Source organism: Strongylocentrotus purpuratus, unplaced genomic scaffold (assembly GCF_000002235.5).
Source record: "Strongylocentrotus purpuratus isolate Spur 01 unplaced genomic scaffold, Spur_5.0 spur5_scaffold_14, whole genome shotgun sequence".
Taxonomy (NCBI): domain Eukaryota; kingdom Metazoa; phylum Echinodermata; class Echinoidea; order Camarodonta; family Strongylocentrotidae; genus Strongylocentrotus; species Strongylocentrotus purpuratus.
The window spans coordinates 12,865,025-12,876,509 of record NW_022145599.1 but is presented as its reverse complement, the minus strand read 5'-3'; the positions used below and the strand labels follow the sequence as shown (position 1 = coordinate 12,876,509).

Below are 11,485 nucleotides of genomic sequence, written 5' to 3'. Positions count from 1 at the left end.
AAAGGGAAAAAAAGGGGGAAAATGCTTGAATCAGGTGCACATTATTTTATCTCTAATCGTCATTGATTCTAGTTTCCAACTCTGAACCTGAAAATATAAACCTTGACTGACACTTGGTACTAAAATTTTCAGCAGCATTGGTTTCATTTCATTCATCATAATTTAAACCGGTAATATACATGTGTCTGAAACCCTCTTAAAGACATCGCAGATGTATTAAAGGCATCATTTAACAATGTTAAATCTGAGATGCATGGTCCTACATGTTATAATTGTCTGTGATATGGTGTAATATTGAAGTCCAAAAATAATTGATCAAGAAGTGCCTCAAAAAAGTAAATATTCTTGAGTGGCCGGTTTTAACTCGTTTTCCCCAATAGACTGTAGTGTCATGAAAACCGTTAGCAAAAGGCAAAATTTGATTTCGATTTCCAATCATATATATCTTGATAATCAGACAGGCGATCGGCTTGTAAAAGTCACGGGTACCTGACTGACCTAAAGGTTTATAATCATCAATGCAGCATTAGCTAAATCCAGGCTTTTGTTTCAGAATCTGAGACAAAGTTACCTTATCACTTTAAGTGCTACATAAACCCAGAATTCTATCATTACCGGTACAGGGTTGTATACAGAATTGGTATAAATTTTACCAAAATGACAATATTATAAGTCAGTGGAACAGCCACGACTCTTAAATATTTGTTTACCTGCATGGATGTATGTCATGCATTATCTGTGTCTTCTGCGTAACAGATGAATGTGACCATGTCTCTAATATGCCTATGCCTACATTCATTTAATTCATCATTCCAATTTTCTACTACGTGTACATCAGATCACATGAAACAGACAATAGGAACGTGATGGAGATGTTGTAAGCAATTATAGTAAATGTAGTTAAATAGCTTTGCTACTAATTTCTGTTCCTGCATGAATCGTAATCTTCATGAAACGGTGAGGCATGCTTCCTGCATTCCCTCAAATCAGTCCATATCAGTACTCTGAAAACAGACTCTAGTATTTGTTAATCTATGAGAGGCACACAGATGTCACGTTGTATCCTGAGATGTACTGGTGCTCGCTAGTACTGATTGCACTATCCTCTGGATGGCTTGTGATGAAGGGGATGATGGGAAGGCTTCAATGAAGCTCTGACCGACCTCGGAGCAGTTCGCCAGTTGAGGGTCTAGCGGAATGTTACCTGTGGAAAAGAAAAATAAAAGATACATATCTTGTACCGTTTCATGGAGTGATATTAAGAATTTTCATTAAAAAGGTGATTTCATGTACTGGTTTGGAAGTTCAAATGCCTGATAATTCTTGTGGCTAAAATTCTTCTTATTCCTTGCCACTTCTGTCTTTACTTCTCCTTTTCTCTGTATCCTCCTACTTTTCCTCTAACATTTCCTTACTTTTTTCTTCTCTTCATTTTTCTTCTTCTGCTTCCTCTTCTACTTTTTATTTGTTCCTTACCCCTTCTGTTCTGCCCCTATATAACCTCCTCTCCTCTTTTCCCTTCCTCTATTCATCCATTTCTTTCTTTATGATTTTGAAGATGTACATCACACCCCGTAATCTGACATTTGTTCCAGGCATTCATAACAAATTATAGGGGGAACCTTTTTGATTGGGTTTAAGGTTAGGGTTACGTAGAGTTTTGAGTCCATGAATGAACTTAAGAATGTGGTTACTGAAAGAAACTGACTGCAGAGCAAATGTTATTGGAGCACGTGCCGTAGTTTCTAGAGATGGATACCTACTCACCTAGATAGGGTACTTGGCACTCCTTTGCCAGGGACTCTCCTCCTCCTTGTGAGAACACATTGGAACATTCCTGCAACAAGCAAGTTATAATAACAAACATTGTCAAAATACATGTGCTTCAACACAATGACTGAGAAGTGAATTAAAGAATACATTTATCCTAAGCATAGGTAAAACTACTGCCTCATTTGCATGATATATAAACATTGTGATAATTTTCAACTTCTGTTTACCGGTAGATTACAATATGATATTACTGCATATACTGCAGTTACATGTAGCATACAAGCATACAAAACCTTTTAAAAACTACATTTTAAAGGGAAAATGTTGGGAAAATATTAATCTATTCATTGAAAGAGGAGAAAAAAAAAGAGTAGAGTTTCATGTGATTATCAATATTCACACATCATTCCCAAGAATTATTTCAAGTAAAATGTGTGCCTACTGGATATATTAATTTAACAACTGTTTGTAACTGCATATTTTTCTTGAAACGTATAATAACCTCTTTGATTTCTTTACATGATCAGGCTATAAGTTGTTTTGTTCATATCTTCATTCAATGTCATAATAGAGAGACTTACTGCACAGTGAGGGCAGACAAACCCGCTCATGTTTTCTACCAGTCCTAAGACTCGAAGCTTTGTCTTCCGGCAAAACGTCAGCTCTCTTCTTACATCTCCTACTGCTACAGCCTACAGAAATAACAAATTAGAAAAGAAATCAGTCTACAAATCATGTTCATATAGTATTTAATGCATGCGACAGTCATTTATAACTATAACGTACCATCTTCAAATGATGACAAGAGCTGTTATTTGATTCAATCTATTTAGTTATGATTGGTGAATGGAGGTACAATGCTCAGCTGTGAGAGATATCGAAAAAGGATTTATAGCCTGAAAGCATACTTTCCATGCTTTACAAATGCAGAACTCATAATACCCATAATAGTAATAAGCATAATCATTCTAATTCATTACACATAATATTCATAATCATTATCATTTTAATGCAAAATATGTATACACTGCATTTCACATGGACACATTTTCTTTCCTCTCCAAGCCCTGAAAAGGAAATATCTAATATATAGCACATGGTATTCCTTCAAAGGTAGGATGAATAGGGAATGCTCAAAAGAGAACCATTCTGGAGAACCATTGGCAACAGGGGTCAACCATGTCAAAGAGCACATCAATGACCTTCTCACCTGAGGAGTTGTAACAAGGACAGCGCCATCGGGGTTGTGAGACTGGAGATTCTCCACCACTGTAATGTGTTCATCTGATGTACCTATAGAGATTGTCAACAAGTTGTAAAAGGTTGGCCGACGCTCAAATCAGTCGATAGCTCTATAGAGTCAGTAATTGATGTAAAATTTTATATGCAAACATTATTATATTTTCAATTACTTTTTTAGTTTTCATATCTAAGTAAGCTAAGCAAATGATTCATATGTACACAAAAATTCTTTGACATGTTAATGTGATACCTCAATGCTCTAATAGTATGTCCAACTTGTTACTGCTTTGGTTGACAGTTTCTTACAATGAATGGTGAACACGTTAAGTATTTTGAAATGCAAAATTTTAACTTTTGACCTCCTTATCTATTCCAACTACCAAACAACAAAGATTAGAAGAGATATGACTTGTCAGGTGATAGAAGAAATTTGGGTATAAAATCACTTATTAGTAATGTCAATACAATAAATTGAATGAAGTACATGTTAACATACCGGTATTTAGTGAATGAATACAATATCCAAATTGGTAAAACTTTATTAGGTAAAGACTCTACTTTCTGAATTAATCACGATTAAAGATCATACTAACCTGGTGGAGTATCTATGATAAGGTAATCCAACTCTCCCCACACAACATCAGTCAAAAACTGCTTTATCATTGCTGGAAGAAAGAAATAGAGCGAGAGGATAGATGAGAAAAAAAAAGTACTGCTACAACCAGGTGCCCCTTTACAAGATAAGCCTTCACATGATCATGAATACATTTTTGGGTTGAATACCGTGTCTTGCTTGTGCTTTCTCACGCACAACATTTTTTCATCATCATAATTAAGATTGTATTTGTTATTCTAAATAGATACTTGATATTTTGTAAATCTTTTTATTCTTTATTCATTTTGTAATACTTAAAAAAAATCAATGGTAACAAGTTAAAGCCATTAAATCCATACTACTTGATGCAAACTATTTATTATGTATATTTTTAGCATCAATACATGAGACTTCCAAACAACATGAAACTCATTAGTCATTATCCCAAAAATATAATCTTTTTAATGATATATTTTGTGAGATGAAAAGTTTCTGTTAACCATACCATTCTTCTTGGGGCCTCTCCATACCACTGCATCATCTTGATTACCTAGAAGAAAACTAATGGACATGATCGCTAGATTGGGATCAGGATAGACTGGAACCCACCTGTGGAAGAGGTACAGTATGTTGATAAAAATTAATGATTAACGGTACTGAGAAATGCAACCACCTCGAGAGAATAATCAATTCTATACCTAATCATGTTTTCTTGATCTCCGTCTATCTTTCTATATCATCTCTGTCCCCTCTTGCTTGCCTTTGATATTCTTTTCAGATACTTTTTATCTTCACCTGATTACTATTCTCTTTAAAATCTACTCTATTTCTACCCCAGATTTCTTTCTCTAGACACACTTTGTTTTCACCCTTTCTCTCAAAACCATTGAAAACAAGAAAATCTGTTTTTCCTTTTTCATATCAAGCCCCCCCCCTCTCTCTCTCTCTCTCTCTCTCTCTCTCTCTTTATCTCTCCCTAAATCTTCTTTCTGCTGTTCTGTGACATCTCAAACTTTCTAATGATTTCTTTGACTTTTGGTTACTCATTAGATTTTTAAGGAAGGGAGTGAGCAATGTAGGATCAAAATTGCTAACAAAAACAAAAACTTCCATAGATTTTCAATTCACTGACAAGGAGAGCACTTTTTAAAATAAAGGTCCTCATATTTTTGAATCTACAGACCACAACTGTGACATGCCTTTTGAGGATCTTAAGAATTTGAATTTATATCACCTCTTTCTTTTCCCTGTAGCAATCCTCCTTGTACTTTACCAATTCATTTTTAACCTATCCCAGCCCTCCATACTTCAGGGTCCGCCCACAAAGATTTACACTTTTGGGGTCTATGTGCATGGGACCCTTGCGTAAATTGGGGTCGCGTGTCCACTGGACCCTTTTTTTTGTCGACCTCCGCATATACATCTTCCTTACCCTTGTGGACATTGGTGTACATCATGTCCCTCCACTCCTACCATACGCGGTATGCTTGGTCCACATAGATCAATATCCAAGATTCCAACCTGCAATATGAAAAGAGATACAATTTATTTGTAAGGGAGTGAATATATCCAGTCACTAATAATGGGATCTCACCTTTTTCATTGGAAAGACATCATTTTCGTTTATATGAACATTTATATACAATCAGATTCATGACATTGTTGTAACAATCTAACATTCAGTACTCCAATTCTCTACACACTTTTATGTGTAACAGGCCCCATCATGGCACTTTCGCACCACCACTGGGCATGTTTCATTCTGTCACAGTATGCATTGGTTTCCTCATTATCACTCCAGAGACTTTACACATACCAGTAACTAACTATCCCAGTACACAATTACGTTAGCCCCGTCAGTTAGGCCCATTTAACTCAATATTAAGTTTCCTGTCCGTCCGTCTACATTACGTTTTTTTCGCTTGCATTCGCAATTGAAAATCTGAAAATAGACCCCTAATAGAGTAAAGGAGCCCGTAATCGGCCAGCTCCAGTTTTCGGCCGATTGGTTGGATACAAGGTAAAATCACTGTAAAATACATCGCATAATAGCATAACACATATCCCACACATACCATACCATGCCAGTGTCACTGAAGAACCACATTTGCAATGGAAAATATATCCTAAAATATCACATTTTAGCGATGTAATCGCCGGTCCCGCTACCCAAATCTGAAAAATCGAGTATCTTACGCGTGTCTGTAAGAAATATGGGTACCATAAAATGAGCTTTATTTCAAGTATTTTTCAGATTTAAAGCCCGATTTTGTGCTAGTCGCAAGCTCAAAAGTATGTCATCGCATGTATTAAATCAATGCAGCCGCACACCGCGACGCACACACGATATCTCTGTCTAATTCAGATTCCAACTTCCGATCACCGCTGTGCCCGTCTTCGGCCAGGCGAGCACCAGGGAGCTCCGGCGTGGGATACCTGCTCCGCCCGCTTGTGCTGTACATCAGCGCGGAAACGCACGGCGCGCGCGAGCGCTTCCTATTGACTTTGTACATGCGGCCATAAACTGAAACGCTCGGCCGATAACGGGCTCCAAAACAGTGAAAATTGAAATGAATATTGTCATGGCAATTCGTGATTTTTTTTCTGGGATTCTTTTTTTGTTTAAATAATAATAATATTTGCTTCATGATTTGAACAATAAATGATAATAAATAGGAAGTAAAGAGTCCTAAAAATAGGATTTTGTCTTAAGTGGCCGAAAACGGGCTCCTTTACTCTAATTTATTTTGAAAATTCCATAAAACATTGTTTTTATAACACTTTCAGTCGATTTGTTAACAAAATTACAACTATATTTACATAAAGAAATCTTGCAAATAATGAATAATGAAATAGTTGCCTCATTATGAGCTGGAAAAAAAGGGAAGGAAACCTCGCAATTCAATTGCACAACAATCGAGTTTCATTGGCCTTTAGCTTCAGTAAATAGGATACCACACAAAGTTATACACGTGGGGCAACAGCAAGGTATATGATTCATCATTTTTTCATTACCTATTTTGGGGAGAACTTCCTTACCTTCTTTCCTGCATTTTTAAGACCAAGTGCCAACTGAGTTGCTACTGTGCTTTTTCCAACGCCTCCCTTTCCCGACAAAACAAGAATAGTATGCCTCACATTCGCCAAATTATTTTTGACTTCGTCCATGGTCGAGTTGGTAGAGTGGTATCTTCGAAAAGGCGAATTTTAATTGAAAAGGTAAAAAGCTTGCATTCTATATCCAACTTAGTATATCCAATTTAGTGATTTTAAATCGGAATAATTTATTATGTAGGATATTTCTTCACAATATCTCATAACTTGAGATAAGCATAAAAATTTGAAACAAAAAAATCATAACAAACTTTGCTCTATCTCAAGTTTCGATCATTGTTCATTTTATTTTTAGTTTGCATTTTACGAGATACCGTAAAATTTTTGGGCATTGTGCAAAAGAGATTTTACATGTTTATGTTATGGATTTCTCTGCAATTCTGGCTGTTCACAATTTATGGCGGATAGGGAATTTGTTCATGGCAATTTTCTTCTCTCTCGCATCATATGTACAGGTATGTATTCTACTTCAGATGTGTGTTTCAGTTGTTTGTACCCCGGTTCCTTGGCATAGTTTTGTTCTCTTCAGTCCCACATGTAATAAAATTGGGTTGTGTCTTGTGATGATCTCACTCACTCTTTAGACAGTCGGTGTTAACTTACATAGATCTAGATCTATATTGGCTTCGTCTTTCTCTGAGTGATGTGGTTTTCACTCATACTTGTTATTTATCGAGTTATGAAACTTGGAAGGCAGCAAGCCATGACAAATAATTGTGAGAGACAATCCAGGATCAGCAGTAGATGTAGAAGAACTACGGTAGAAAGAAACAACACATAAAAACTGATAAAATAGTTTTCACTTTATCATCTCCTGAAATCTGTAGAAATTACATTTATTGATCCTGTTTTTTCCCCATTTTATATCTCGTCTTTTGCAGCATAATGATCCTGATGCAGGGATATGGATGGTAAGTAAAGTAGTCGTAGACCCCCAACCCCACAATGGGCCAATCTCTATTATTATAATTTACTTTTTTCCTTTTCTTTTGTTTTTTTTTATGTTCTTTTTCTTTTCCTTTTCTTATAGTATGATTGGCTCTGGTAATCTTTAGATCTATATTAATACATGTGTTAAGTTTCGGATTTTACTTAAAAATGGATAACTCAATCGATGAGTGAAAAGGAAGTAGATAAATACATATAAAATGTCAATATGTTGTGATCAGCCTATTAAAAAATACATTCCACAAGTTCTTTATAGCACATAAATGTACATACCAAATTAACCTGACCAGATATGACTGCTGTTCATATTCAATACCGAATGAGATTCAGTAGACTTAAAGAGGTAGGATCTACTTTCAACTTTATTGTTTGAATACCATCCATCGTTTTTTTTCTTCTTCAAATAAAGTATTTCATTACTAGTATATGTTTGACTTTCGATCATTTCCTTTTCAGGTTGCCTATGGTATTCCAGCATTTCTATGTGTAGCACAGTGTGTGAGGCCAAGCATATCTGGTAAAAAGACAACCTTAGGAAGTAATTTATATTACCCAAACCATTTATGATGGTTCTGTACTGTGATTAAAGATAAACTTTAGTACTGGTAATGCGATTGCATTGTGAAAGAAAAGGTGTGAAAGGATCAGAAACAGTTGATCATGTAGCATGTAAGTATTGGTGTGCACTGCAAGGTTCTGGAGTCATCAAAATCATAATAAATTTGACCGAGTCTTGGTAAAGTAACAAACACTCACATAGAAAGCTATATATGGGACAACACACATGGTGTCGGGGATGGTACTACCTTGGTTTCCTTGTCTTTCTATGCTCATTACTCAGCCAGTATACATTTTCTTCCAAAATTGTTTGGCACATGTCATTTATTTGTAATCTTGAACATTCAGTGTAAGTTTCGTTTGATTCTGTGAGAATTTATTTTTATTTTTTTACCAGTACTGGAGTTTATCTTTAAGTATACCGGTAATGGGTTTGTCTTGCTGTGTTGTGTACTTTAGGAATGATGTACTTCAATTAAAAGTTCTATTCTCTGTGACAAGAAAATGCTGACACAATTTACTTTATCACAGCATTCTGGTGAATTTTTAATGTAAAGGGTCTTCTCTTTTAATTTCAGTAGATGAATGAAACTATGAAACTTGATTCTGTTAGCTTAATTCATAACTATTTTTATCTTGCTTTAGTATTAAAATGCTTACTTTTCATTGTCCTCTTACTCTAAACTGCAGACTTTCACATTTATTTAATGATACCTGCACTCACTCTCTGCAACATGAATTGTTTTCATAGGAGACAATAAACAGAAACTGCATAATATGTATTTATGACATCAATATCTTGACATTTCTTCTCTAGATAATGTATTATGGCGTTACATGACAGCGTTTCATCTGGTGCTTTGTGCCTGTGGAGAGGGGTATATTCTCTCCCATATCTACCTGACCAGTGGGGCTGCAGGCAAGCACGCTCAACAGTGGTTTGAAATGGAAGAAGCAAGGTAAAGATGTGTTGGGTTTTTATAGAGTTTATTCTGAAATGAATTGGCATCGTGGGTGATGTTTGTTATTGGCTGATATATTTCCATTATCAGTTAAGAAAAGGATTATACTTTATGTTGAGCGCAGTTTATAAGCACCGTTTTTATTATTATTTATTATTTTATAAACAAAGATTGCCATTGCCTATACAGGAACCAAATGGTACCTGTATAAAGCGGATAGGAATGAGAGAATTATGACTGACAGGTTAATAGGCTTTGATTATTTTTAAAGAAGCCAAACATTTTATGCTATTTTATTTGTACAATTTTTAACCCATTGACTCCTGAATGATATTATTCCCATAGGCTTTATACAGAGGCCACTTGGTTCCCCCTTTGCAATGGGTTGATATTAACTAGACAGTTGATTTCCAGGAATTGACTTACGTAAGAAAACTGGCTTTTTTTTAATCCCCTACCTTCTTCTTTAAAGACCGTTATTATATTTTGCAATTAACACCAAATATATTTTCTGTTGCAGAGAATTTGCTGGGCTTTTTCTGGTCTGTGTATGGCTGACTTTATGCTTTCTACAAACCAAGTAAGTTAAAATTAAACATGACTCTCTTTCCTGACAGCTGAAACTTTCATTCACATGTATGCAAAATGGTCAGCTGGATAACTTGCCTGGTTTATAAAAATCACATGTGCTTAACAACATGGAATTAGTATAAATGCAGTAATACAGAAAATTTGATATGAAAAGCTTATCTCAACTTTGATTGTATGGATGATTTTGGGACATATACTTTTATACAGTAATACTTCTTGAAATCTGAAGTTCTAAACATACATGTACGTGCAGAGCCAAAATCACCTTTTAACTCTTTTCACTGGTTAGCTTTGTTGTCTAAACTGGCCCAAGTGATGCTTCATAAACTCAGTAGCAATTATCATTATATCACATTGTTAATCTGGAGTTAAATATTTATTGCCAACCAATACAGGACAAATGGAATGAATATTTAAAATAGAATTCCTTTTACAACAAATTCAACAAGTACAGTCTTTGTTAAGTTTTTTTCCACACTTGTTAAACTGACCAGGAAAAAGTCTCTCAATCCCACTGGCAATAATAAGTTACGTCTGGAATCAATAATTTTTGATGACTTTGGATATTTTCCTTCTCCTTTCCATCCAGGACAAATGGAATGAATATTTAAAATGAAATACCTTTTTTTCACAAATTCAACAAGATCAGTCTTTGTTAAGCTTTTCCTCAATTTGTCTAAACTGACAAGAAATAATGATAATGTCAATAGTATTTTTAGTATGACTTTGAAATATTTTCCTTCTCCTTTTCATTCAGGACAAACGGAATGACTAGCCCTCCCCGGCTGGTGGTATGGCTCGCTGTCCTTCTTATCATAACACCCTTCATTCTCTGGGCTTCCGTGTACTTCAACAAAGACTTTAATCAAATTCAACCAGATCACTGCAAAGGGTCGCTAAAGATGCCCAGCTTTCAAATGTGACAAAACTGCATTGGGAAATGAGAAAGACTGATTAAGCTGAAGGTGTTTTTTTTGTAATCTTTAATTTTGTTTTATACCACCCCATGTACCAGCAGCAATAGTCTAAGATACAGCAGGTCTGCAATGATCTTGATGGATCGATCAAGGATCGGGGCTAACTCAGCACTTCGGACAACTCGCCCTCACCGTATTATTATATTTTTGATGACGTGGATCCTAATAAAATGATTGGTTGAAAGCGTACACGTGACTAGGCATTTATTTTGCCTAACACGTAATTTTGGATAATGACCGGTCATTATCCAATGGTAATGACCGGTTATTAGTAAAATCATGTTATTAAAAATCATTTTATAAAACAAATAAAACATAATCTTATAAAACAAATAATACACATCATTTTGTTGGCGCATTACTAAAATTACCCACACTCCTCGGTACCTTCAAAACTCAATTTCATGAGGTGAATTCTGCGCAACATGAAATTTATGGCTATTTACAGGTCCAGTGTGTAGCTGGCACTACATGTATTGAAACCTCACCGCCGCACGACACAGAGTTTGCCCTAGTGCCGAGTTAGCCCGACCCATCGATCAACGATGTTTGTTTTCTGTTTTTATACCACCTCTTGTACCAAATGGAATAGTCCACCATATAGCAGGTCTGTATGAAGTGTGAATGGTGCTATTAAAGTATCAGTAATGTGCAGGATATTTCTTAGATATATGTTTATAAGATGAGGAGTTACTACTGATTGAGAATTTGAGATATAGCTTACT

The 11,485-nt window shown here is 35.5% G+C and overlaps 2 protein-coding genes across 2 annotated transcripts; one reads left to right on the top strand and one right to left on the bottom strand.

Annotated features, from left to right (window-relative positions):
- Nucleotides 1-428: 428 nt before the first annotated feature.
- Nucleotides 429-6,816, bottom strand: LOC100888250 (cytosolic Fe-S cluster assembly factor NUBP2 homolog). Its single transcript, XM_011677871.2, has 8 exons — nucleotides 6,650-6,816; nucleotides 5,043-5,131; nucleotides 4,116-4,219; nucleotides 3,609-3,680; nucleotides 2,984-3,066; nucleotides 2,355-2,465; nucleotides 1,768-1,837; nucleotides 429-1,204 (listed from the first exon to the last, which is right to left on the bottom strand). Exons 1-8 carry the CDS (start codon nucleotides 6,776-6,778, stop codon nucleotides 1,053-1,055), a joined length of 810 nt encoding a protein of 269 aa, XP_011676173.1. The 5' UTR covers nucleotides 6,779-6,816; the 3' UTR covers nucleotides 429-1,052.
- A 219-nt stretch (nucleotides 6,817-7,035) lies between these two features.
- On the top strand, nucleotides 7,036-10,706 carry LOC100887969 (transmembrane protein 220). Its single transcript, XM_003731312.3, has 6 exons — nucleotides 7,036-7,179; nucleotides 7,606-7,635; nucleotides 8,129-8,189; nucleotides 9,048-9,189; nucleotides 9,713-9,772; nucleotides 10,541-10,706. The coding sequence occupies exons 1-6, from the start codon at nucleotides 7,087-7,089 to the stop codon at nucleotides 10,704-10,706; spliced, it is 552 nt and encodes a 183-aa protein (XP_003731360.1). The 5' UTR covers nucleotides 7,036-7,086.
- The last annotated feature ends 779 nt before the right edge of the window (nucleotides 10,707-11,485 follow it).

Excerpts from the sequence above, each read along its gene's own strand:
- LOC100887969 (XM_003731312.3), top strand. The coding sequence starts at position 7,087 with ATGGATTTCTCTGCAATTCTGGCTGTTCACAATTTATGGCGGATAGGG. Across the intron at positions 9,190-9,712 it reads TTTGAAATGGAAGAAGCAAG|AGAATTTGCTGGGCTTTTTC; the intron begins GTAAAGATGTGT and ends TTTCTGTTGCAG. Across the intron at positions 9,773-10,540 it reads TTATGCTTTCTACAAACCAA|GACAAACGGAATGACTAGCC; the intron begins GTAAGTTAAAAT and ends CTTTTCATTCAG.
- LOC100888250 (XM_011677871.2), bottom strand. The coding sequence starts at position 6,778 with ATGGACGAAGTCAAAAATAATTTGGCGAATGTGAGGCATACTATTCTT. Across the intron at positions 1,838-2,354 it reads TTGTCTGCCCTCACTGTGCA|GAATGTTCCAATGTGTTCTC; the intron begins GTAAGTCTCTCT and ends TGCTTGTTGCAG. Across the intron at positions 1,205-1,767 it reads GTGCCAAGTACCCTATCTAG|GTAACATTCCGCTAGACCCT; the intron begins GTGAGTAGGTAT and ends TCTTTTCCACAG.